The sequence below is a fragment of the Aptenodytes patagonicus genome, chromosome 10, assembly GCF_965638725.1.
Source record: "Aptenodytes patagonicus chromosome 10, bAptPat1.pri.cur, whole genome shotgun sequence".
NCBI classification, from domain to species: Eukaryota; Metazoa; Chordata; class Aves; order Sphenisciformes; family Spheniscidae; genus Aptenodytes; species Aptenodytes patagonicus.
The window spans coordinates 6,537,950-6,565,345 of NC_134958.1; the positions used below are offsets into that span (position 1 = coordinate 6,537,950).

At 48.8% G+C, this 27,396-nt stretch overlaps 1 protein-coding gene across 2 annotated transcripts in view; it reads right to left on the reverse strand.

The window, feature by feature from the left end:
• ACAN (aggrecan) overlaps positions 1 to 27,396 on the reverse strand; it is a 28,820-nt gene that overhangs the window by 1,154 nt on the left and 270 nt on the right. The window contains exons 2-17 of one of the 2 annotated variants that reach the window (XM_076348697.1): positions 26,674 to 27,045; positions 25,181 to 25,355; positions 24,492 to 24,619; positions 23,596 to 23,889; positions 21,320 to 21,832; positions 20,643 to 20,817; positions 20,127 to 20,254; positions 19,711 to 20,004; positions 19,343 to 19,537; positions 16,516 to 18,627; positions 14,917 to 16,095; positions 5,307 to 5,420; positions 2,416 to 2,574; positions 1,845 to 1,927; positions 1,354 to 1,498; positions 450 to 632 (exon numbers count right to left, since the gene is read on the reverse strand). In XM_076348697.1, the coding sequence (XP_076204812.1) occupies positions 450 to 632; positions 1,354 to 1,498; positions 1,845 to 1,927; positions 2,416 to 2,574; positions 5,307 to 5,420; positions 14,917 to 16,095; positions 16,516 to 18,627; positions 19,343 to 19,537; positions 19,711 to 20,004; positions 20,127 to 20,254; positions 20,643 to 20,817; positions 21,320 to 21,832; positions 23,596 to 23,889; positions 24,492 to 24,619; positions 25,181 to 25,355; positions 26,674 to 27,045 (6,249 nt within the window). The remainder of the gene's footprint in view (positions 1 to 449; positions 633 to 1,353; positions 1,499 to 1,844; positions 1,928 to 2,415; positions 2,575 to 5,306; positions 5,421 to 14,916; positions 16,096 to 16,515; positions 18,628 to 19,342; positions 19,538 to 19,710; positions 20,005 to 20,126; positions 20,255 to 20,642; positions 20,818 to 21,319; positions 21,833 to 23,595; positions 23,890 to 24,491; positions 24,620 to 25,180; positions 25,356 to 26,673; positions 27,046 to 27,396) is intronic. The other variant, XM_076348698.1, reaches the window with a different exon arrangement.

The window sequence follows — 27,396 nt, forward strand, 5'->3', positions numbered from 1 at the left end:
GGGATGCCAGGGAAGGACTCGGGGGGACCACAGCTGCCCCCTCCTATTGTCTCTGCTGATGCAGGTGGTGCCAAAACTCACCCTTTCAGAAGCCATTTCTTTTTCTTTCCTTTCTTTAAGTAGCCTGGGCCCTTGGTAAGCTCCTTGTTGCCCTTTCCTGCCTCTGGAGCTGCCCCTGCCCTGCCTAGGTGGAGGAGCCTCCAGGGCAGGAATTGCCTGGGCTGCCCCTCCAGCCAGCCCCTGTGGTCCACACCTGCCCAGAAGATGCCAGCTCCCATGGCCCCATCACGGGGGAGCTTTCAACAAGTCAAGGGGACCATGATGTCCCCTTCTGCCTGGCCTGGAGCTAACCTGTACCCTAAGGCAATGCCCCCCCTCATTCCCAGCTCCTTCTCCCAGCTGCAGGGATGCATCAGCCCTATCCCGAAGGTGAAGGGACCGAGACGTACGGTTTATGCAAGATATCCGCGGCTCCTCCCACTGCCCGTTGGGCTGGCACCGAATTGTGGGCACGTGGCGCTGGATGTAGCCTTGGTTGCACTGGTACCGCACCATGGAGTTTATTTCATAGCGGTCCTTCTTCCGACCAAAGGTCCTGGCGTTCTCCACCACGGGGGGGTCCCCGCAGGCCACTGCAGGAGATAGGCAGAGACATGGAGAGCTCGAGGAGTCCTGCCTGCCCGGCGCAGGCTGGTCACGTACAGCCTCACCATTCCTCTTCTCCCACACCCCGTCCCGTAGGGACTTTTAGTGCTGGAGAGAGGGAGTGTGCAGTGGCTGCTTGAAAGGTGGCCACTTCTGGGGTGGAAAGAGGCAGCCATGTCCACAGCCATCCTTGCCCAGCCCTGAGATGCAGTGGGAGCGATGCCCTCCCCTGTTGTTCTCCCCTTGGAATAACATCTCTGATCTAGAAGGTGTCTGGGTCCCATCTGGGCAGGTGCCATCACCTGAGCCTGCCAGACTTTTTTTGCTACATCCACAGAGGGATCATTCCTTTGTCTGGGGGGGGACAGACAGAGGCAATACAAAAAAGGGACAACTGATTAAAAAGTTCATAAAACCTTAAATCCCTTTGAGATTGCCTCTGTCCACAAAATTTAGGGGCAGGGGAATATGGAAATTCTGTGATGGGCCTTAAAATTAGGCATCAGTCTGCCTCAGGGCTCCGTTCCTGCCTCCCGGAGAGGCAGCAAGAGCCAGGCATCGCAACGGCCGCTTGCGTTCGTGGGAGGGCACGGAGCTGGCATGTGGGAGTGATGGCTCTGCCTGGGGACACGAAACCCTGGCCCTGGCAGCCCCGCAGCCACTGCCTTGAGCTCCCCCATCCTTGCCGGTGTGGCACAGGGTGCTGACCTGTTCCTTTCTTGCAGGTGAAAGGGAGGTGATAGTTGCAGGGGACGTCGTTCCATTCGCCTTGCTCGTGCCAGATCATCACAACGCAGTCCTCACCCGCCGCGAAGAAGTTATCGGGTTGGTTGGGCCGCCAGTTCTCAAATTGCTGCCGAGAGAGGAAAGCCCTTCGCCTAAGGCTGAGTCCTCCCCTCTCCTAATCCCTCCTTCGTCCCTGCTACTGCCTCCCCCATGCATCTCACCAGCAGAGACCAGGGGTTGCCAGCACTGCTACTACAGCGGTTATTTCTATTGCAACGGTGCGCAGGAGCTTAGCTGACCGGCTTTACCAGAGGCTTGGAAAAACCATGAGCCCTACAAAGTTTAGGGCTGCCTCCACTCAACGCCCAACCCAAGCACTCAGCGTGTAACTCACGGGGCTCTTCCCACCCAACAGGAACCTCTTCCCTCCCACCGAAGGCCGATGCCTGCCCGCCCGCGGTCTGCAGGCTCACCAGGGAGTGCCCGTCGGACCAGCGAAAGTCGTTCTCCACAGCTCTGTCGCTGAGACCGATCCACTGGTAGTCCTGCGCATGGCCTGGAAGAGCCGGAGGGGGAGAGAAGAGTGTGTCATGGTTCCCCTACACCTTGCTGGAAGCGTTTCTTTGCCATCTCAGCTGTCTCTGGCCCTGGAGCCTTTGGGTCATTTGGCTCCTTCTCAGTCACTAGCCCCTGATGTCCTTTTTCGCCCCGCATCGTGCTTGTCCGTCTCTCTCCCCAGTCAACATGGAGCCACCCACGCTGGCGTGGGTCACTGTGCTTGTTGCAGCAAGTGAACATCTTGTGAACAAGCCACATCAGCAACGTGGTAAGAGCAAAGATCTGTCCTAGCCGAGAAAGGGCCCTTTTCTGTCTCATGGCTGGATGGTTCTTCCTCTCCCACGCAAGGGTGAGGCCTCATTAGGAAATATCTGAGCACTAGTGGGGGAAATTGTGTTTTTTACATAATTTTGGATAAATCTGCCCATAGACTCAGAGTCCAACGGATGGACCCCTGCCCGGTCTCAGGCTGCCTTCAGCACTCACTGTTCACAAATTCTTGCTCCTCTGGGGTGATGATACTGCTCAGGTGGGCTTGATGTTGTCGGCATCTGGTCTCTGCATCCATCCAAGTCTCCCTCTCTTCAAAGTGCCTGTAACAGTGGCCCTGGAACTTGGTCCAGCCTTCCTCGCAGTTTTCCAGGTCTGAAACACACAAAGGAGGGATGAAAAGGAGTTGGTGCATGGGTCTGGAAGCCTTCCAACTCACCTCTTAGCAGCTCATGCTCTCATGGCATAGGACAACACATGGTCACTTCCACTAAAAAGCAAAGCCTGACACTGTTGCCTGTGGGAAAATAATCAGAAGGCATCCAAGACACACGCAGAGAGGGGAGCCTGTGTTGAAGACCCCCTGTTTGCAGTAACGTGACCACTGCTACTAGAAAACTTGAGTGATGCAAATTTATTCCTGAGCAATTAAATCCCCATGTCATGTTCCTGGACTCTGTTTTTGAGGAACTGACCAAGCAAGAACCCCTCTCTTCCCATTTGTGCTGGCCTGCAGAGTTTTCTTGCTTTGGAAAGAATCTCCAAAACCTGAATCCAGATGCCCAGAATCAACACATATGTGTTGAAAAGGAACGAGGGGAGGAGAGCCCAGGTTCAGGTGGTCGCATCACTTGGTGTGGTTCTGGGGCTCTGTAGGAGAAGCAAGCCTACCAAAGTGGGAGAAAAGAGATGGAAGCAGGAACTTAACATGGTGGAGAGAGAAAATGAAATCTCAAGGAAAGAGCTTGGAAGCTGCTAGAGAAGTACAAAAATTTCTCAACTTTTCAGAATATCTTTTACCATCTGAGAAACACGGAAGAGTTGAACCCATTAATTAAAAAAAATAAAACCACAGATGGGGGAGAGCAGAGGCGAATGGAGAAACCACCAGAAAAGACCTTCAGCAGCTCCCATGCAATGCAACACCACACATCTGCTCCATGTGACTGAAGGAAACAGAAAATGAAATGTGTTTAATCTCAGCCTTTCAGATGCCTGACCTACCATCCTTTCTCAGGCACTTGCTGCTCTTGGAGTGGTGGGCTTTCATGAGTCCTCATACCTCTCTCCCTTTCCAGTAAGGTTTTCTGTACTCAGATTCTTTCTTCTGTTGTTAAACTTGGTAGGTCAAAGCACTTGTCACCTTCAATCACACTAATTCCTCCTAATCCACCCTTCTGGTGTTCTTCCAGCTGGACATTGCAGACGCTTCATAGATGTTGGAAGGGTTGGTAGTTAGTTGAGGCATTTAAAATGTTTTCTGCCTTCTTCAACAGATCAGATGGATTATCTGGAAATAGCTGAAGCTCTAAGGATTCTTGGTCTTTGCAGGCAGATCTCTTGCACCAGGTGAGCAGAGAACACGCTTTGTCTTTTGAGATTTAAGACTTTTTTTCCAGCAGCTTGAATGTCACCCCTTGTCATCACAGCCTGGGGATGGGACAGCACATGGCACAGAACCTCAGCAGGACATTTCCTAGGAGAAAGGCCACTCTTTCCTGCATAGCTGTTATTTATGCGGAAATATGACAGCAATCATCTTGGAAAAGAATGATGAAAAGTTTGTTCCCTGGTAGGGACGCTGTCGTGGTGACAAGAAGGACTGGCTGTGTGCACAGATGGCAGAGCTCACCTACGGTGTCCTGCTGTTCTTAGAGACCGATAGATGTTGTAGAATGGAAGGTTTCCTCACGGGAATAATGAAGATTTACATTCACCACTGAATTCGGGGCACTGGCTTCCTCTTGCATCTCCCAGGCTATGGGCCCCAGGCATCACAGCCCATAAATCATAGAAGAGGGGAAATTAAGTCTGGTTTGGAACAAACAAGGTCGTAAGTGGCTGCAGGGTAGAAAGTCTCTTGTTCTATTACGGGGATCTTCAACAACAGGCAGCAGGGATGGGGAAATCAGAGGCTGATTAGGTTGCGTTAGGAAAGTGATGTTAAGACAGACGGTCCAATGATCCTGAGCTGCCTTCTTATGGTCTACTCCATATGATCATATTGGAAGCAGAAAGAGAGATGCAGAGAAAGGGGAGGAGAAAATCCAATATATATCATCATCACTTGTGCCAAGGTGAAGAAGACACTGCAACCTTCTTCCTCTTTTGTTTGAGCAAAGCAGGAAAGCTTCCCCTCAGCTAAGCTGATAAAAGTTTGGACTTTCATCAGCTTTAAGGAAAAAAACAACCCTTTTTTTCTTTCCTTGTAGAAACAAAAAGAAGTATTACTGCAGGTCAGGGTACCTAATTTTAATGGAAAAATAGGTCACTTCACATTTTCTCAAAGATACACATTCCCTGCTGATTTTGCCACAGGAAGCCACATTGAAGAGATGACAAAAATGTCATGCTGTGTCAAATCGGTGGAGATTCCTGGGGTGAACAAGGCTTCTCTCAGCTGCATCTTCACAGAGAGAAACACTATCATTTTGCATGGCTCAGTTGAAGCATCCTTCCATGAAATTCCAGTCTAGCAGAGAAAGTTTGCCTGGGGTGAAGATGTACTCAGATGTTTCCCTACTGTTACAGATGAACAGAAAGACCCTTGACCCAAAGAGACAGCAACTTCTGTGATCAACACCGTTACAATCTGCATGGAGCTTCACTAGAGAAACTTAAAAAAGAGAAAGCTGAACAAGACACCAGAAGCTTCTGCTTAGGAATCTTAGAGGACACGGTGCTGTGATGAACAAAGTAATCAAAATACATAAGCAAAATTCTCAAAGCTTTTCCCTACTGTATTTTAAGCTGCTGTTAGAGGTTAGCTCACTGAGATGAGGGCAGGACTGATGGAAGCACTTGGGATCAGCTTTTTTTGGGGGGGTAGGGTGGGAACGAGGTAGTGCAGCAGTTAGTAAGATTAGCTGAAGCCAGGTAGGCCGTACCGATCTCACACAGGTCCCCTCCGTAGCTGGGAAGGCATAAGCATTTGAAAGAGTCGATGCCATCAACGCAGGTAGCTCCATTCAGACAGGGGCTTGAGTGGCACTCATCAGTGTCTGCAAGAAATCAAGGGCTTCCATTAGGGCTCTGGGCAGACAACTCCACCAACAGGAGAACTTGTTTCCTTGCTTGTTTAGGAGGGAACATCGGTTGTTTCGGGGGAACCTGGGAGTTGCTAGGGTCTTACTTTAAAACATACTGCCACTGCTGCTGCTGGAAGAATGAAGGCAAGAGACCCAACCCACCCTACAAGAAAGACATTGGTTTTCTGTCACTTGGTGATTGAACACCACTCTGAAGATACCAGGACAAGCTCAGCAAGATGTATCCAATACACAGCACTCAGTGTCTTTGACAGCTCTGGTAACTCTTTCCTTGTCCACTGCCTCTGCCTGGTGGATCGAACATGCAAACTTGTGTCTGTGTCTCCACCAGCTATGTGCCTATGAGGAAGAACGTGGAATTCTCATAAGTGGTGGAAACATCCTGAAATAGGTCTCTTAACTCCTAACCGGCCTTCCTGGGGCCAGTGCCAGCTACTAGTTTCTTCCTAACCATAATTTAGATGAAGTTCTGGGGCAAGAAATCTTCTCAGTGAAGATGAAGAAAGTGCAGGGAAGAAAAGAAGTGGGTTCAAAGGTGGTTCAGAGACCCTCAACCTTTTCATTTCAAGGATCTTAGGCCTGGCTACGGGTGCCTCTCCTTGGTGAAGAATACTGGAGTGCAGTGCCATTTTCTCCAGACCTGTCCCCACTATACACTCTCTTGCTTGTGGTGGGGCTGGAAGAAGATGTACATTTTTTTCAGCCGTGGATTCTCTCATGGTGGAGGAAACTACTCTTAGTTTCCCACCTAGAACAACCCTTAAGATTCTTTCTGCTTTTCTGGAGGTAAAAAGAGAAGTCGATATGGGAAGAGTTTGGCCCCCAACTCTCCAACGTTTCTCAACTTGCTAATTAGCACAAGCCTGGGTAGCACTTCCATCCCCTGTCATTTTGGGGCAGAAGGAAGGAAGCATGGATGCTCTGAAGAAGGCCACAGGCAGCAAGTTTGTATATATGTATTGTAAAATCTAGCTTGTGCTGGAAGTAAAAGCTCTTCTCCCAGTATCTCTCCAGACTGAGCCTTAATCTTACTTGTTGAGCTTTGGAATCAGAAGAAAAATCATTCAGAACGGAAAGATTTCAGATACGTTCAACTCAAGAAACAAGGAAGAAGACTAAGGAAGAAAGTGGGAGCACATCCATGCAGGTTAGGTTAAATGATGACTGGTTAGATCCTCATGCGAGATGTTTCTCTCTTTCACGCTCAGAAGAAATGTAAGGCTTTAAAAGTGCTGACTAACACTCCATGCTCTTCTTGTGGATGAGAGGGGTTAGTGAGGAAACATTCAAAGATGATAAACATGCTGGCTATGGAAATACCAGAGCAGAGCAGTGACTCCTCAAGGTCTGTGCTCCTCTTCTGATTGGGGTATATTTGGTTGGACACTGTCTCTCTGCAGAACCATGGCCCAGCTGCTCAGTGTCCCCAGACATATGAGAGCAGACGCATGTTTTACCCCATGTGGCCGTCTAGTCGCTCAGTGGCCCATGTCTGATATGTCAACTAAAAGTTGACATGTCCTGTAACGTGCTTAAGTGATGGAAAAAATTCTTCCTGATCTTGGATGGTAAATCGGTTCGTGCTTTGAAGCATGAAGGTTGTCATCTTTATTCTAGGCTGTATCACTGCGAGCAACGCAATTATTCCTCAGATGGATGATGAACATTTTACACCAGTTTTGCAGTTAGTTCTTCACTGATAGAAGGAATTTTTTTTCTCTAAATTGCCCTTCTAAATACTCATGAATGCTTTCTGGATTTCTTTGTTCACTGCAACATGGAGAGAATTGGAGATCCTGTTTCCATGACACTAATAAATACTTTCTAGAACAAAATAGGGGTCATGGGCCTAACAGAAATGAAGAGTTGAACTTGGCTGGCTATTGCTTATTAGTCACACTTGGAGTTCCTAGAAGACAGAGAGCATAAAGGAAGATGAGGTGTCCTGAGGGATGATTTCAACTCTAGAGGCCCCTTGGGCTTCCCAACAGCAGTGGCAGCAGAAGTTCGTGTGGATTCCAGTGGGCTCCAGCTGAACAAGTAAGGAAAGACTCTCCTTTGTCCGTTAGGCTCCATGAAGTGGAAAGCATGCTGCAGAAGTGGGAACAAAGCGCATACGAGAGCTAAAGCAGAACATTTAGCAGGGAATAATGAGTCTTCAGCCGTCTTCGGCCATGTGGACTAAAACTTGGCACATCCAAGATGTCTTCTGAGATGCAGGAGACCCACTGTGAGTTGCCATTCCTGGTCTTGGAGGAGGAGGGAGCAATCACACACGTGCAAATTCATTGCCACAAATTTCCAGCTGGGAGATAACACTGGAACAGAATTTCCTTTTACAGATATTGTATATAATATGATTGCACATATTATATATGCTGTAAAAACAAATCTCTGCATATAATATATATGTTATATATCACTCCATACATATACATATATATTTTTATATATGATACATAGAGAAAGGGTGTGTACTTGCAGGTAGTACTGGAAAAACAGACAACAAATACAAGTGAGACACAGACAGGTTGTTCTTTTTTTCCCCGAAGCGTGCTGCAAATGGCTGGAGAGAAGACATTTTAAGCACACGATGATCATAAATACCAAACTCACCCTTCAGCCCATTGGGCTGTTGGGGCAGTGACCCTATCTCCATCTGGATGTAGAATCACCTCACCAAGCTGGTATCAGGAAACTCAAACGTACCAGCCGGGTTGGAAGAAGCAGTGCTGGTTCTGGTCCTTCCAGAAAATCTAGGTCTTGGAGGTCTTTTCGAAAAGTAAGTTCTAAGTGGTAAAATTGGCAGCGATGTTGTCTCTGGAAACCCTGGCAAGTGGGTTTGTGGGTGTTTCTAGGATATCGCATCAAAGCCACAGGATTTACAGGAGGTGAGAACTCCAGTAAAAACAAAAATCCCATCTATCATGCAAGGCTTGGCTATTTTCTTCATAACCTTTTATATACCATAAATGTGTCCACTTCCACAGAGTTTAGAGCTAGATGAGGTTAGTAAATCACTGTACACCTCTACAGCCAGCTGAAAAGCCTGCGGCACGCTAGGTGTGCCAGCTCTGCTCAGCATGAAGCGAGCCCCCACTTCCACAGCACCGGCTGCCAGGTACCTTGACATCCAAGGATCTTACGCAGACGCGAGCTATTTATTTGCTTGGATGAGCAGTCATTCAAAAAGTCAGCTCTGTTTGAGATGCAGCTCAAGTGCTTATCAACCGACAAGAAGACAAGACTACTGCTATTATTACCCAGCGCTAACAAAGGACAAGCGATGCGGCATGGGATGCAGAACAGAGGCAGCCCTCGCTTTCAAGAGCTTCAGCACTAAAACAGAGACAAGGGAGAAAATGCCTTGCGGTGCCAAGAATAGGAAGCCCATTTAGAACATATTATTAACTCACTTCTTGAGGATAATGCAAAATTAGCAGCTCTTTAGAAGACGACTTATACTGCAGCTAATATCGCCCAGAAGTTGCAAAAGGTTATTCAAATCTACGGTCACAACAGTCTCTATTTTTTGCTACGGACAGGACCCAAGGTCTAACTTCTAGATTTTTTCCAAGAAATAAAACAATTAAAACAAAATATCCAATGTAAACAGGGTCTTGCATCTGGAAGATGTAAACTGTTGGCTGGAGAGAGCAAGGGGAGTTACATAGCTACAATGCAAACTTCGAATTTGTTTCATGCTCTTCTTCCTAAGATTTCTTTTACATTGCCAGATACCTACTGTATTTAGTCAGAACTATTTTCTTTTGGTGCAACAAAACACAACATAAGTATTCTCCCAATGCCTTTGAAAACAATTTGCTGTACTAGATCATGGAAATTGGAAAGAGAAATCCTTTAAAAATGAAAGAGAAATAGATCGGTGCTGGTTTTGCTCAGAGGACTAATGGCATGCAAAAGTGAACACACAGTGTCAGTGGTGAGAAGGAAATGCTTTTAAAATCCTTCATCCGAAGCTAAGAAGACAATACTAGAAACAGTGCTAACACTTTTTAAAACAATACAGTCTGTGCATTTCTCTCAATGGCAGCCTGTATGGAAGATGAGCAAGAATATCCATTAAACAAGGTCAGCTTTGTGCTTAAAACATCTACTAAGGAGAAGCAGCTTGTGAACAGAGAGGATACTGTCACCCAAACCCTGAACAAACTATGTAGTTTTCCTGAAGCTGTGAGTAACTGGTTGTCCTGTTTTTGGCTGGGATAGAGTTAATTTTCTTCCTAGTAGCTGGTACAGTGCTGTGTTTTGGATTTGGGACCAGAACAATGTTGATAACACACCGATGTTTTAGTTGTTGCCAGGTAATGCTTACACTAGTCAAGGACTTTTCAGCTTCCCATGCTCTACCGACTGAGAAGGCTGGAGGTGCACAAGAAGCTGGGAGGGGGCACAGCCAGGACAGCTGACCCCAACTGGCCAAAGGGACATTCCATACCATGGGACATCACGCTCAGTACATAAACTGGGGAAAGCTGGCCGGGGGGGCCGCTACTCGGGGACTGGCTGGGCATCAGTCAGCGGGTGGTGAGCAATTGCATCGTGCATCACTTGCTTTGTATATTCTTATTCTTATTCTTATTCTTATTCTTATTCTTATTCTTAGGATTTTATTCTATTTCAATTATTAAACTGTTTTTATCTCTACCCATGAGTTTTCTCACTTTTACTCTTCTGATTCTCTCCCCGATCCCACCGGGGCGGGGGGAGTGAGCGAGAGGCTGTGTGGTGCTCAGTTGCCGGCTGAGGTTAAACCACGACACTGGTTTAGAAATATACCCTAGGATTTAACCTCCTGTTTTTGTTCTGCAGAGAGGAAAAGGTAAGACAGAAAGGCAAGGCATTTTCAGGATGTCCAACAGTCCCTGTTGTCCCCCTCACCCTTTCTTTATAGGCCCCCTTGTAAGCGCAATTATCCAAACAGGGACTCAGAGTCCAGCTAGATAATTATCTTCTAGAGACCAAGGAAAAAAAAAATCCAGGTACAAATTAAATTTGCTTTTCAGAGACTCCTGGGAAGTTTGAAGTGCCGATCTGATAGCTCAAACAATGAAGAAAAACATTGGAGCAATTGGGGAAAACAGTTGTCTCACATTTTAAGTAAAATGCTAGCATCAATCATCACATAGCCAGCCAGTGACTTACGATGAGCAATTAAGTCATTAAAATAATTATCTACAATAATTAAACCAAAGCATCCATGCAGCAGAAGGGGCAGATATTGCTACAGCCTTAAAAAGCTATATTCATCTAGCGAACAGCACGTTTCCAGGAGAACCTGTTGATGTGCTGGGACCTTCAATTTGTCCAACACTCTCGTGGAAGGAGAGCTCAGGAGGTTTGGACATCTCTGCCTCCAGAATATTATGTGTAGAAGTAAACCGAGATGTATATAATACCAGTCCAGGACTGTAGGTTGCCTCTTCAGAGAAAGGTTTTAATTAAGCTAATAAACTTCTGATGCAAATTAGACAGTGTATCCAGGAGACATCAAATCATCTGGTCAGCCACAAATGGTCTGCTTTCGCTTGTCTCTCAGCCAGGACTGGTACCTCCATCTCCTTCCTGAGAGCATACTCTTCATTCCACATTAGGTGAAATATTATGAATCAGGTGACTGTTTTCTAGGCTTTTTTCTTCTGGGTTGATCTTCTCTGGACCAACAAAACTCTATCCCTTGAACTTCCAGGGCATGAAGAATGAGGAAAGACCATCAAGACCTTTCCTCATTTGGATTCTAACCTTCAGCTGTGTCGGGGCCATAGGCAGCAGACTTCATGAACTCGTTTCGCCAGAGACAAGCAAAACTTAACATAAATAGCTGCCATATCAGCACATTTCTCTTTTTTCCCCCAGCTTGAGTGAAGTTTTTAAGTCATTGACTGGTCAGAGTGCTCCAAACCACAGCTTTTCACTGAAGCGCCAGCATGCTTTTTTCAGCTAATAATTATTTGTCTTCAAATGTTACCAGAAGCAAAAAGACCCGCTGAGTTGGCAAAACTCGGGATGAAGAAGCCAAGCCTACGGACAGTTCTTCAAGCTTGTGGCGTTCCTGTCCTCGCAGAGGAATCAAACTGCTGACTAAAGACATGTGCGTGCGTAGCCTTCAATTTGTTAAATACTAAAAAATACTGGCACTCCAAGCGTTAATCTTCGGTCTTGTGCTTCTGGCTCTGGCTTTTAGAGAGAAGTAGAGGCTACAGCAGAGCAGAAAAATATCATTCTTCTTAAATCATCCCACTAAAAAGACTGCTGGATCTAACTGGAACCCTTCAACGACAGGACAAGAGGGCAACAGCCGCATGCCTCCCTGCTCCTCACTCTAAGCTCCTTTTGTAAGCTGAACTAGCTTCACCCATGCTTTAATGTTAGTCAACATTAATTGCACTTAACGGGCATCCATTACATCCTACCAACTCTGAGCACAGCACAAGGCACAGATATTAGAACCGATCTTTTTGCAAGAGCTAAATTTCAAGACCGGGAAGCTTCAGGTAAAAAGACAGCCACAACATGGGAAATAGCATTTTGGGTTCCAGCCTATGGTTCTTCCTTGTAGACTTTCCATGTTTGCAATCCCCAGAGCACTGTAAAAAGGAATGACCCAAAAAAGGAGATCTGTGATTATTTTTCCTTTTTTTTCCTTCTTTCATCATCACTTTGCTCTAATTCTCTAGCAGAAGTTCACCTTGTTGCAGGGGTGTTGCAAGTTCATGGTCAATACACTTTCTTGCCACCTGGATGAGCTTCCTTCAGACCCTGATTAGGACTGCATTTAACCCTATAGGGACACTGTAGTAAAGAAGCTTACCAATAAAAAGAGAAGTTTTACCCTAGAATATCTTCCCTGGTGGGAGTACCAGCCACGCACGTGTACTCAAGCCCATCTCTAGTTTATAAAGAGTCTACAGTTAAACTTCATGCAGTCGTCGCTTACCTCTCCCTGTCACCTGCTAAGAAACCCCAGCTGCTACGTCGTCATCTCTGTGACTTGCAAATATACAACACGTTCCAATTTCAGAACATTTTTCAAGCTTCTTCACACATGAGCTGCGAACACATGGTTTTCTTTCAAAATACTTCACAAGAATGTTGGCTAACAAACGCTCCGGAGGATCTGGCAATCATCTTGTGGGTAATTTATAAAAAGAAAAAGCAGTGAAATAAAACCATGCTTTGGGGCCAATTTTTTTTTAGGTTTTTTTTTTTTTTTTTTTTTTTTTTTTACTGAGCCTCACTGGCTAGTTTCCTTCCTTCCCCTCAACCCTGCCTTTGCTGGCTTGTTTTTGTCTCCAGGCTTGGACGTGGCAGCGGGCATGGCCCAAAAGCAGAGGCCTTTAGGTGTGCAAGGAGGGCTTTTGGGTGCGTAACTCCTGCAGCACCCTGCCAAGCCCTGGATGCCGTGCCAGCCTGGACCGGTGCTGTGGGAACAACCCCTCTGACTTGCCCTCACCCACTCCTGCAGCACCCGCTGTGCAGCTGCTCCGCAGAGACAGGCAGGACCTCAAATGTGTTATGAGCGGGACTGAACAAAGGTTTGTGATTACCTGTTTTGTCAGAGGGAGAGAAGTGACGCAGAGGGAAATGCAGTGACTCATTTGAAACACTTTGGGGATAGAAATGATGTTAGAAACCAGGCTGAGCTTCACAAAGCCCTGCACTTACAGACCCTTACTGAGTCCAGAGCTACCTATGCTGAGTGGTATAAATTAACCAGAAAGAAGCAGTTCAGGAGGTAATGTGGGAAGGGGGTGGAATTAATATTACTCTTGCTAGAAGGAACTGAGCAAATGTCTTTGCACCTACATTTTGTACTGTACTTAAGCAACATGTCCTACATGAATGTGTGGCCCACTGAGAACTGAGCATATGTAGGACCTTCATACAACAGCCCAAGCATTGATGGTTTTGAAACGGGGCCTGTCCCCGGGAGCCAGCAAAGTGAAACCAAGCCATGGCTGGGGATGTCGTGGGACATCCTTTGTTACTGGGACTGGGCACCTCCCTTGGCCAAGAAGCAGCCACCAGCAAGCACAACAGTCTCCCATCTCATTTTCTTCTCATTGCAGCATCCTAATGCCTCCACGGCACGTGAACACCGCCCGGGGGATGCTTGTCAGAAAGCTAGCAGAGCGTTTTCACCAGAAATGGTTACTCAGATTTAAATATTGTATCTGTTTATACTTGGCAGCAAGGGGTCCTACCAAAGGCAGAGTGCTAAAACACCAAAAAAGGGGCAGGGGGGAAGGAAGGGCATTTATCAGCAGAGCTGACAAAAGGTAGCGATGCTCTGAGCATCGTCTCACACATTTAGCCCATTCTAGCTGCAGAGAGCAGTGTTAAGACACAGACCAGAGGGCACCCATGCTCTGTGCCAAAGGGACTGGAGCAGTTTGCCCAATTCAAACATTGCACTCGGCACAGATGATGCTGAGAGCAGAAATTTTTATCCCCCAGCTGGCTTGCTTTGCCTCTTACCCCTCGGCACTGCAAAGCTGCTGATGGCCAGCCTCCCACTCCAGAGCAAGCGCTATGAACACTCGGGGATATAGGCAGCAAGTCAACACATCACGGAAAGAGAAACAAAACAGGACAGAGACTTGCAGCCCGCCTTATCCAACTTCTCAGCTGCGTCCACTAGCCAGGGTGGAATTCTCTGGCGGGTGGAGCCGTCTTTGCTCTTGTTTCCACATGAGAAGAAAAAAATTGTTGTTTTCTCTAGATTATAGCGATGGCTAAGAGCAATTTCAGAGGGGGGTGAATGCCCTAGTGCCTTCTCCAGCTATGTCACACTCAGGAGCCTGGTCACTGCGGCTCTCAATGACCATTCACAGAATACTCTTTTCCGAGCCCCCACCTCTGGCAGCACAGAGGGAAGAGCTCACCTATGTCCCAGCGATCACTCGGGTACCCCGGGGGGCACAAGCAGACGATGCCCCCATCATGTTCCTGGCAGGTGCCAGCTCCACTGGGCTGCTCATCACGGCTGGGGTGCAGCCGCGTCCACCAGGAACAGCAATTCAGAGGAGTGAACGATGCCTACTGCTATGGTGCAGTGGGGGAAAGCCAGATATGTGTCTCCTGGTGCTTCCCTTGAACTGGTCCTCTGCTGCTCTTCCCAGGGGCACGTAATTGCCGTGGGCAGGCAGGAGAGAGATCCAGGAGGCTTCTGGGGATGTGGTTATGCTGGCTGGATAATTGCATTACCTGCCCAAACACAGACTACCATTTGTTAAGACAAAAGCTATTGAACATGACTTGTGGAAAACCCCATGTTTATGGCTTCCCACCACAGTAATATTTTGCTCAGGCCTGCTTCTGTGTTAATGTTCTCTGCTGTAGAAGCAGCAAAATGTGACGGCTATGCCTCCTCCCTCCCTTCCCCTCCATAGTGCATTCCCTTCCATACGAGAAGAAGACACGGTACCTTCTGTAGTAGGTCCTAATGTGTCTATTGCTTCTTGTGAGACTTGAGGCAGGGCAGCAGTAGCGGTGGCCAGCAGATGGGGATTGTTTAGAACAACATCTGTCTCCGTCTTTTGTCCTGACGCTGCGGGAGGGGAGGGCTCTATTTCAAGCTGAGCCTCTTCAGGGCTCCTGGGTCCCTGTGTTGGTTCAACATCTGGAGCACTGGTACTAATTACAATGTCTGGGACAGAAGTTTCCCCTGAAACGCCTGCGATCGAGTGTGTAACAGCTCCAGATGTTGTGTCAGGAATTTCCTTCTCCTCGGGAGCACCAGAGGGCTCACCACTGGCCAAAGATGTGGTAGCTGTTTCGATGTTAGCAGCAGGCAAGGCGGATGCTTCTCCACTGGTTTCATGGACTGTGGATGTTTCTATGCTAATCTCAGGAAATGCAGATGTTTCACCCCGGGCTTCTTGACTTGTGGATGTTTCTATTCTAATTTCAGGAAATGCAGAGGTTTCTCCACTTACTTCTTGAACTGTGGATGTTTCTATGTTAATCTCAGGAAAGGCAGATGTTTCACCCCTGGCTTCTTGACTTCTTGGTGTTTCTATGCTAATCTCAGGGAATGCAGATGTTTCCCCACTGAATTCGTGGACTGTCGAAGTTTCTATGCTAATCTCAGGTAATGCAGATGTTTCACCTCGGGCTTCTTGACTTGCGGATGTTTCTATTCTAATTTCGGGAAATGCAGATGTTTCCCCACTGATTTCGTGGACTGTCGAAGTTTCTATGCTAATTTCGGGAAATGCAGATGTTTCCCCACTGATTTCGTGGACTGTCGAAGTTTCTATGCTAATTTCGGGAAATGCAGATGTTTCCCCACTGATTTCGTGGACTGTCGAAGTTTCTATGCTAATTTCGGGAAATGCAGATGTTTCCCCACTGATTTCGTGGACTGTTGGAGTTTCTATGCTAATTTCAGGAAAGGCAGACATTTCCCCACTGATTTCGTGGACCGTCGAAGTTTCTATGCTGATGTCAGGAAATGCAGATGCTTCCCCACTGGTTTCATGGACTGTGGATGTTTCTATGCTAATTTCGGGATAGGCAGATGTTTCACCCCTGGCTTCTTGATTTGTGGATGTTTCTATTCTAATTTCGGGAAATGCAGAACTTTCCCCACTAATTTCATGGACTGTGGAAGTTTCTATGCTGATTTCAGGAAAGGCAGATGTTTCTCCACTGGTTTCGTGGACTGTGGATGTTTCTATGCTAATTTCGGGATAGCCAGATGTTTCACCCCTGGCCTCCTGACTTGTGAACGTTTCTATTCTAATTTCAGGAAATGCAGATGTTTCCCCACTGATGTCTTGAATGGTGGATGTTTCTATTCTAATTTCAGGAAATGCAGATGTTTCCCCACTGATTTCTTGACTTGTGGAAGTTTCTGTGCTACTTTCAGGAAATGCAGAGGTTTCCCCACTTACTTCTTGAACTGTGGATGTTTCTATGCTAATTTCAGGAAATGCAGAGGTTTCCCCACTTACTTCTTGAACTGTGGATGTTTCTATGCTAATTTCAGGATAGCCAGATGTTTCACCCCGGGCTTCTTGACTTGTGGATGTTTCTATTCTAATTTCAGGAAATGCAGAGGTTTCCCCACTTACTTCTTGAACTGTGGATGTTTCTATGCTAATTTCAGGATAGCCAGATGTTTCACCCCTGGCTTCTTGACTTGTGGATGTTTCTATTCTAATTTCAGGAAATGCAGAGGTTTCTCCACTGATTTCTTGAATTGTTGATGTTTCTATGCTAAATTCGGGAAATGCAGATGTCTCCCCACTGATTTCGTGAATTGTGGATGTTTCTACACTAGTTTCAGGAAATGCAGATGTTTCACCACTGATTTCATAAGCTGTTGATGTTTCTCTACCACTTTCTGGCAACGTGGATGTTTCCCCACTCAGTTCACCTGATGAAGAGGCCTCACCACTCGGCCCAAAACCATAGGGAAATGTGACAGCTGTTTCCCCACCTAGTTCCTGTGATACTGTTGGTCTTGTCACAACTTCTACTAAATCAGAAGTGACTAAAGTGACTTCTGGAAGCCCTGAGGCCTCCCCACTAATATCAGTCACTGCTGAAGATTGTCCACTTAGATCTGTGGCTCTAGAAATGTCTCCACTGATGTACGGGATCCTGGATGGCTCTCCACTGAAGTCTCCTGTCCCTGAAGGAAACCCACTAGTCTCCACAGGTCCAGACCCTTCTCCAGATAGTCCTCTGTCTCCAGAAGGAAATCCACTAATTTCTATCATCCCAGATGGCCCTTCTCCCACCTCTTGTGCAACTGATGTCTGTGTTACAACTTCCACCAAAGTGGTATCCACAAGAGAGACTGTGGGAAAGCCAGAAGTGAGTCCACTTTCCTCTCCAGACAGTAGGCCACTGGTGACATCAACTCCAGAGACTTCTCCACTGCTGTCAATCGTTCCACTCGGGTATCCGCTCATCTCGAGCACTCCAGAAACACTCCCACCAAAGTCTACATGCCCAGAAGGCTCACCACTGATGTCTAAACTCCCAGATACCGTGCCTGATGGGTGTTCATCTCCTGAAGGCAATCCACTGATTTCCAAAATCTCTTTTGCTTCTGCTCCCGTAATTGAGGGGGTTGTTGTCACTTCCTCCAAACTGGCATCTACAAAGGTAATGCCCGAGGCCTCACCACTTCCACCAATACCAGAAGTAAGGCCACTTAGGTCCACCAGGCCACTGATCTCATGTGTTCCAGATGGTTCTCCACTGACATCCAGTCCTGAGGGCAACCCGCTGAGCTCAGGCCCTCCGGAGGGCTCCCCGCTGAGCTCGGGCACCCCAGAAGGTTCCCCACTGAGCTCAGGCCCTCCGGAGGGCTCCCCGCTGATCTCGGGCACCCCAGAAGGTTCCCCGCTGAGCTCAGGCCCTCCGGAGGGCTCCCCGCTGAGCTCGGGCATCCCAGAAGGCTCCCCGCTGAGCTCGGGCACCCCAGAAGGCTCCCCGCTGAGCTCAGCTCCTGAGGGTAGCCCTTGGGTTCCTCCACTGGTGTCCCACTCAGCAGATGGGAACCCTGACAGATCTCCTTCACCGCTGACTCCAATGGATCCTTTTCCCTCCTCTTGCCGTTCTGGTGCTGTCGTTACAACTTCCACCAACGTGGTATCCACAAGAGAGACAGTAGGAAAACCAGAGGCGAGTCCACTTTCCTCTGCAGATGACACGCCACTGACTAGCTCAGTGCCAGAGATTTCTCCGCTAAATCCAGAAGGCAGCCCACTGCTTTCCACTCCAGATGGCATCCCACTAACTGCTGGTATCCTTGAAGTAGACACTGATACATCTTCCTCTGCAGAAGGTAAGCCACTGATGTCAACAATGCCAGAAGGCACCCCACTCAGGTCCCCTGAGGGTAGCCCACTTTCTCCAGGTAGAAAGCCACTGGTATGCAGGTCTACCGATGGTAATCCACTTTCTCCGGTCCCTGAGTGTTCTCCACTAAGTTCAAAAACTCCAGAAGTCAGTTCTCCGCTTGTATCCGGGACTCCAGATACCCACCCGGATGCCGAAGATTCACCACTGACTTGATGTTCTCCAGATTCAGTCACTTCCCCTGACACTTCGCTGACCGAAGCATCGGTACTTGTTTCCTCTGGTATTACGGTAGCTGGAGGAAAAGCAGATGGACTCACTGGAAAAGAAAGAGCGAACAAAGAGAGGGAGATAGGAAAATTATTTACTAAATTGTTTTAAAGAAGTTATTAACAATTTCCTGATTGACTTTACCTCCAAACTGTTACCTTTGGGATAAAGGCACAAAGTCTTATGTGCTTGCAGAAATTATTTGGTCCCTTCAAATTTGTTAATGAACATTGTACCTTAAACAACTATAAATTAAATATCTCTGGGAAACAGAAAGAATATATAATCTTCTGACACAGGACAATGGCAATAGTGACACCAACTCCCAGGTGCCAAAACCAAGCCACTGCTTCCTCGGAGATAACATGTGGAAGAGAAAAAGTTTGGTGCTGCTCTGATCACACTGCAGCTCCCTCCTCCCTGGAAGGCATGGTCTGAGATCTGTTTCTAGCCTGCCTTCCCCATCCTGGATACACAACAACGTATTTTGTAGGGTGCTCTGGCAATGCTGTGTGTGCTGGTCTGCAGCATGGCAGGATGGCTGGTCATCTAGTTCAGTCCTAGACAAAAGTTCAATAATATACATGTGTAGCTTCTCTTGTGGTACCTGTGTGCACAGCCTCAGACTTTGCTAATATGGTGACAATTGTCTGGATTTAGAGGGAGTCTCCTTCAGCAAAGACACAACCCATTTATTTTGGGAGTGTCCCAACCCTACAACACCAGCCAAGCGTGACCCAGGAGACGAGGAAGCTCTGACCCACCTGAGAGCAGTGACACATCGGTTGGAAAGACCTCTGTCCCCCAGGCTGTCTGATTCTCAGCTTGAGTGGCAAACTCCGTCTCCACGGTTGCCTCCTCCCCGGAGGGTACCTCCTCCACTCCAGGGATCACTTGGGTTGCCAGCACATCTTCTTCAAAGAACGAGGTGACCCCCTCCTCCTCTGCAGGTGGCAGAGCTGGAATAAAAAGGTATCGGAAGGAATTTCCAAGAATTCCAAAAATTTCCACAGTCCAAGATGCTGGTGAAGTGCTTCGCCCAAACTGGCACCCCGATGTGCCCAACCTCCCACGTGAAATCCCTTTCCCTGAGGAGACCAGTCTACACGCCCTACAAGGGGTGGGAGGGTACCTCTGAAGCAGAAGGCGTGATGCCGGGACAGCGGGTCGGGAAAGCCGGTCTGGTTGTAGAGCTGGTAGACAGTTCTCACGCCAGGCGCATCCCCCCCGCAGGCGGGACGGGGGCTCACGATGGGATAGCGGAGACTGCCGTCGGCTAACCAGCCAGCATAGCATCTGTCCAAGCCCTGCTTCCAGGCAGCGTGGAGTTGGCCAACAGAGGCCAGTGTGGCGTTTTGGCTCTCACAGTACTGCTGAGCTTCTGGGAAGGTGAACTGCTCTGGCTGGGTTGCGAAGAACACCTCACCTGAGGGATGGGAGAGAAAACAGGCGTTTTCTGCCTGCACCCCACCCACGCACACACAGACATGGAGGTGTGAAGCACGTCTTTCCTCCACAACCATGCCCAGAGGAAGGGGGATAACGTACCCTTGAGCCTGTCAATGTAGCAGTACACATCATAGGTCTCCGAGGCCGGGCGCATGCCGTACGACCGCACACCTGGAGAGCTCTCTTTGTCTCCTAAGCAGTTACTTCGGGGATTCACAATAGAATACCTACCAAAAGAAGAAGAGAAGTGTTAACCCGAGGTCAGCCCTATGTACCTTGGACTGAAGAACCTCAGTGTACTTGGGAGCAGGACACGAACACTTCATTCTTAGAGGTGCTCAAAGCCCGCAGTGTGACCTGGAAACAGGTTTAATCTGCACTTACAGCTTGGGGCAATGACTACAAACTTTCCTCCACTTTTCCTACATGTCAATACACTGTGGAGCAGTGTGCAGGATGTATGCACAGGTTAGGAAAGAGGTAGGAGAGGTTGAGAAGAACAGGTCTATTGGCCACTAGATATCATGGCCTGGAGACAACCTCAGATCAGGAAAGCTTTAGATGCTGATGGGCAGAGCAACAGGCCAGGCCAGAGTAAGGTCAATATAGTTTTACCTGACTGTCTGGTCCCGCAGCCAGCCGGCATCGCACTGGTCAAAGCCAGCCTCGTAGGCAGCCTGGAGCTGTTCGGGAGTGGCAATAACTGCGTTGTTCTCCAGGCAGGCCTGCTGGGCTTGGACGAAGGAGAAGGCGTATCTGCTGGTGGCGGCGCGGTAGTGAAACACCACACCTGGGGGAAGAGAAGCTGTGGTGAGACAGCAGATACGGGACCCACCCTCCACTGAGATGTGTGGCCAGAAAGGGTCTTCCCAACAACAGTGCAAGGACCAGTGCCTGTCAAACCCACTTTGACGGAGATGACTCATTCATTGAGCTCCGCTGCCATCGAGGGTGATGTTCTGGGGATCTCTTTAGCCCTCCTCTAGGGTCTTCCTACCTTGACTTTCCCCTTCCCTGGAGCCAGATGCACATGCAGAGTGTGACCACAGCAGCCCCAAGCATCAGCCAGCTGAGCCCTTTTCAGCACATGATGGCGTGGCCCACAGCCTCCTCCTCACCCTCCTGTCCTACCGTAGTGGAGGCACTCAGCCTGTCCCTCACCCCAAACAGGCCTGCACACCTCCAGGGATCTGGATGCCCACTGTGATGGCAGAAGCTCAGACTGTTTTCAGCTGAATGGTTACTTCTAGGAGAAACTGATCTTCAGGCTTCTCAGAATCCTGGTGACTTACCTGTGGGGGAGATGGGCTGCTCGGGAAGGAGACCGACACCGGGGGCTGCTGTCACTCGCACGAGCTGATCTTCCACTGTGAATGCCGAGGCAGACTCTAGTCCTGGTGTGGCAGTCACCCCCATGGCCTCTTCCACCGAGCTCACCTCTGCTGTTTCAGTGGTGATGGCAGTGCCTAAGGCTATGGTTGTGACCTCTTCAGGTACAGCCCACACCCCTGTGACATCCCCCCTGGTCACATTCTCCTCCTCTGGGGCAGCTGTCTCTACTGTGACACTGGTGGCGAAGAGGTCAGGCAGGACAGTGAAGCCCTCGTACAGCTCGGTGGTGGTGGGTGTGATTTCAATGGGCTCCAGGGTGGCAATGCTGCCACGGGCCTCCTCCTCCGTGGCATTGCGTGGCAGAGGTAGCTCTACTTCGGTCTGGGTGACGGTCTGGACAGTGAAAGCGCTGCCAAGCTCGCTTCCCGTCTCGTCGATGAACTGCCCTGGGACCAGAGTCTCAACGTCGTCCCCTACACCAGGAGACAAAGCAGCGATCAGAGAGGACATGGTCAGTCTAGCAAGGTGTACTGCACCGGTGCTGCCTCCGAGAAGAAGCTGGGTGTTTGCTGGCTCTGAGAGGAGCAGGGAAATCATGACGGTCTGGTGAAAGAAATGGTTTTCCTTCCTCCACAATGGCTCTCTACAACACCCCGGCAGGGAAGGTACCAAGGCTGGTAAATCAGAGAGGACTTCTTTCCCTGCTCTCCTCCCAGCTCTCCTTCCCGGGAACACCTTGCCCATATCCAAGTCTGCACTGACCTCTAGTGCCTGCTGCAAGGAATTTAAGGTGGCCGGAGGGAAGTAGGGGAGCTTGGATAACTTCCACAGCAGGTCTGAGCTGTGGGAGAAAGACAACTGGATCCTCACACTCAATGCATGAAGTCTCACCAGGATCACTATCTCCTTCTGCTCTGCCCAGGCGATGACTTAAGAGCTCATCACATGTAAGCATGCTAACCCCATCACCAGGACAGCCAAGGCCACTTGCTGTACCAAATACATTCAAACAACTCCCACCTTTCCCCTCCGAGATCACTTTTCTGCTCAAGTCACATCCCTTGAGTGTAGGAGAACGTGCTTAACACGCCACTGAGCAGGTTAGCCTACAGCAAGGACGGTGGTTTAAAGAGCAGCATAAAACAGAACCAGGCAGGTGAGCGAGGGATGGGGTATCTTGGATATGCAGCAAGGCAGGTCTCAGCTGGGGAGGGAGAGATGATGAGACACTGTCAGGCTTTTCCCCTAATACTGCTTTCTCTGCTCTGTTTATTTCCAATTCCGTTTTCCTGCTAGTTCATTTTAGCCAGTACCTCTCAGACCTCAAGGGATTCAGAGAATTAGATAGAGATGCTCAGACAAGGACTGGCTGTACTCAGCAGTTTCAGATGCATACCCTGAGGTAACCAGAAGGCTGTGGCTTGGTGGCCCAGTCTTTAGGTTGGCCACGTAGCTGGATAACTCCAAGGGGCCTGGGAGGTTTTACAGGGCCTCCTGGCACACTGATCACACATGCGTCTGGGCACAATAGGTCTGCATCAAAGGGATTTCAAAACATATTTTAAAATATTGTTATTATTTTTTTAAAGATGACAATCCTATTTGAATGTTAGCCTCTGGTTTCCCTGTATAGACCATATACCACTGTGCTTTGCCCCCTCTTTGCTGCAGGGAGAAGAGTACAATTAGAAGAAAGGGGGAGTAGCTGGGATGCTCTCCACCTCCTAGGTGTAATTTTGCCCCATTTCTAATTGCCAGAGACTGCTGCAGTCTCCGATTTATCCCAGTATGGAAACCCAAGCATGTGTCTGTACCACATCACAGCACTATACACATCTTCAGGGTCAGATCTGTTCTCTTTTTCCTTTTCTTCCATCTTCAGCATTCGAAGTCCTGTACCTGAAGCACCTGAGCTCTGTTCCATGTCTCCTGGAGAGCTACCAAAGCTGGCAGGCGTGGGAGGACCAGAGAGAAGAGGGCTGTGTTACACCCACCTCCTCAGAGCCCTCCTGTACAGGGCAGGCATCCGTGCTCTTTCTGGACTCTGCTTCCCACCTGAACATGAACGGGGGACTAAGTCCTTTGCCAAACCTGCTTTTCCCTCTGCTTTTTTTAGAAAAAAAAAACCAAAAAACCCCCAAAAAACAGCAAGAGGTTAGCTCTGGCCAGGGAGCTCCTGCTTGCTGATATGTAGAGACATATGTATTGCTTAGTCCCACAGCCCCGACGCACTCACCGCTATAGCAGATGGCATCGTAGCGAGAGTGGGGGTGAGGGTACCCTGTTTGGTTGACGTACAGGTACACTGTCCGCACGCCCACCAGGTTTCCTCCGCAGTTGGGCCGTGCTCTGGAAATGGGGTAGCGGACGCTGCGATCGGCCAGCCAGCCTGCGCTGCACATGTCCATGCCGTCCTTCCAGGCCAAGTACAGCTCTCCTGTGGTGGCCAAACGAGCTCCCAAACTGCGGCATTTGTCGAAAGCTTCTTGGAAGGTGAACTTCTCAGGGTCGGTGGCATAGAAGACTTTACCTGCAGTCACACCATCCGTTAGCACAGGAATTAGCTGTAGAATTTAATCCCGATTCCCTTTCTTTCCCCTTCCCACTCCTGAGAGTCTGGATAAGATGAAAAGTCCTGTGTATTACAGCTGAACTGCAACCCCTTGGTGACTGTCATAAAGACCAGAAGAAAGGGAGCCTTGCAGACCGAATATGACTGGAGCAAAACATACCAAACCAGCTGGAGCCACAGGGCAAGAGGAAGATAAAGGACAATTTCAGTTCTGACGTGCTGAATATTTCAATGGATCCCTGGCACAAGTATGGGTGATGGACACGTCTGAATGTCACGCCCTCAAATGGATGACCAGAGACACGCAGGATGGCATGGGCTCTGGTGGAGGCTAGACGGACTCCACCCGCTGTACTGCATTAGTCATTTGACATTAAAATTGTCCAAGGTCTAACAAAGAGACTGTAGAGAGCACCTGGCCTTGCTGGGGTATGTGCTTTTCCATCTTTAACCTGTCTTGCCTCTAGGCCCTTTGCCTCTGTATTTACTGTTGTCCAGTCTAGGCATGATCAGAGTTTTGGCTGCTTCTGCATCTAGTAACAATAAAAGCCCCAAATTACCTTGCATTTGCTCTGCATAGCAGTAAACATCATAGGTTTCATCTGGCTCGCGGACACCGTAGGTTCTCACTCCAGGAAATTCATCCTTGTCGCCGTAGCAGCGCTCCCGGGGCCAGTGGATGGGGTACCTGGGGGAGAGAGGGTGCATAAGGAGTGTGGGGGGGCAGGACCCTGGCAGCCGCAGCGAGGCTGGGAGGGAGCTGCTGAGCACTGCGCGGTGTGATGCTTCCTGGCTTTTCCTGGGTTATGGGGAAGGGGAAGGATGATCTGCTGTCCTGCCCTCCCTCTGATGGTCCTGAGCGCAGCAGGTCCCCGGAAGCATCGGCCAAAGACATCAGGCCAAGGTGCCTCCCTAGTGGGGGATGCACAGCTCGGTACGGTTGAGCCACACTTGTGGGTCTTGGCATAGCATCTGTTTTGTTCCCGGAGGATGAAGGATCAGGATTAAGCCATTGTTCGCTCAATGTCACCACCAGCTGAGGAGGACAGTGGTCACTCTGCTTTCCTACTATAGATTCCCCCCTGGCAGAGAGTGGCTTGCAACCCACCACCTCCTTCTGCACACCAGCGATTACAACAGCTGCTATTTAGCAACTGTTTGTCAACCGTTTTCAGTTGGTGGCTTCATTACAGAAGTCCTTCCCTAATGACCCTGCTGTGGCTTTCCTTTCCCCACCACTGTTCATTACCTGACAGTCTGATCAGCCAGCCAGCCGGCATCACACTGCTCGTACCCATCCTCGTAGGCAGCTTGCAGCTGCTCGGGAGTAGCAATGACAGCGCTGTTCTGGATGCAGGCCTGCTTTGCTTTCTCGAAGTTCAAGGTGTACCTTGTGGAGATTGCTCTGTAGTGGAATACGATGCCTGGAAAACACAATGGCCATCACTCACACATCTGCTAGAGAGGAACCAGCCCCTTTCCTCCCAAAGAAGTTAGGGATTCAGAGAACAGAGACTACACGTCAACTAGAAACAATGAACTATTTATGCTGATTGTCTGTATTTGAGCATCTCAAGCCAAGGGTGACTTGATGGGCTCCTTTCACAGGACCTTATGGAGCACATTGGTGACCTAGGACAGCGACTGCTCTCCCATGGTGCTGTAACAACGTCACGGTTCATTAAAAGCCTATACCTGAATAGTAGTGTGAACACTGGGAGGAAACCCGTCGCCCAGAACACAGAGCTATGTCACTGTCAGAAGGACTCAATACTTTCCTGATACAGATCTGTGCAGTGTTTTAAATGCATGGTTCAGAAATCAGCCAGTGGGGCAGAGCAGGGACTGTGCTGCTGTGCAGGTTGGAAAGCTGCAACCCCTCAAGGTCCTGCTCAGGACCAAGGGTGCAGGGTGTCACCCACCATACAAACACAGAGGAAACAAGAGGTAAATCCACTTGAAATCTCCAGATCTGCTGCAAACTTATCTAAGTTGCATTTTTTGATGAACAGGGACCTTCACAAAGGATGGCTACCCATACACTCTGATCTGGCGTGAGCAGACCATTAAGTGGAAAATTCACCAGGAGGCAATGAGGGGGCTCCCAGCCTCCAGTGTCAGCTATAGACTCCAGTGTACGCGACCAGCAGAGACCCGCTGGTTAACTGTTGCAGTGGAAGCTGTCTCCCTGGCCTACGCTGAAAGCAAAACCCACGATAAATATAAGGATTGTAGGAAACTTAACTTTTGTTATTTTATCCACCTATTACTAGGATGGGCTTTGCAAGACTATGGGGAAAGTTCTTCCAGAACAGACTGATTCTCCAGCTGAGGGCATCCCGTCTCCTAAAATGTTTGGAAGAAATAAATGGTCTTATAACAGCCCTGATCCAGCTTCACCCCTCTGAGCAATAGCCCAGCGTATCCAGTACCACCTCCTGCCAAGGACATCGTTTTGCTGTCTCTGTAACTCACCTTCTGCCAAAAGAGTCATTTTATTGCCATATATTCTGCCATGAGTCATTTTACTGGTTTAAACAAACCAGTCTGGTCCTAGCCTGCTAAAGTAAATGCCTGGCCCATGGCTTCTGCTCATCTGCCCGGGGCCTCATCTGTGATCCGACCTAAAGGATTTATGCCTATGGGGAGAGCAGCACCTCCTCTGCCCATATATTTCTTCCTCCCTTCTGCCCAGGCCAGGCAGCAAGACCTTGAGAGGAAAGAGGAAGAGCAGGATCTCACCTTTCACTAGGATCTCTATTGTGTCTTGTCTGTCCTCAATCCCGTACATCACTTCACAGCGATAAATCCCAGTGTGGTTGGATCTCAGCGCTTTGATTTCCAAGGTGGCATCGGTGGGAATGGCGGGGTAATTGGGCAAAGAGATCGCCTCCCTGTACTCGGTGTTGAGACGGATTTTCCCACCGGTGGCCACTAGCAAGACGACTTCGGTCCCGTTTGAGAGTTTGCTCCATTTGATCCGTGGGGTCAGCAGAGCACTGGTGTCCTGTTCCTCTGGGATGTTGAAGTAACAGGGGATGTTCAGGGAGCTTCCCAGGACAACACGCAGGGGAGACTGCTCAGGTATCTTCACTTCCAGGCCATCACTACTGTCTGCCAGTTCCCAGAAAAAACAATGGTTACATCAATAACGCATTTAATCCAAAATATCCAGTGTTTCCATATGCTCCAATGCCTATATCTGCTTTGTAAACCTGTACCCACATATTCAGACACACCCTTTTTGATCTAGTCTGCTGGAAATAACTTGCAAAAGGGGAGTTACAACCGTGACCCTTGCGCCATGGTTGCTTTTGGGATTTGGACCAGTGCTGGATGTAGGAAGGAAGGGAATGAAGGGCCCTACTGCAGTGTAGCTGCTGCCCATGATACGAGATCACACCTGATAGGGTTTAAGAAAGGGGAATGCTGAAATTCCCTTGGTTTCCCCATAAATCTGCCTTT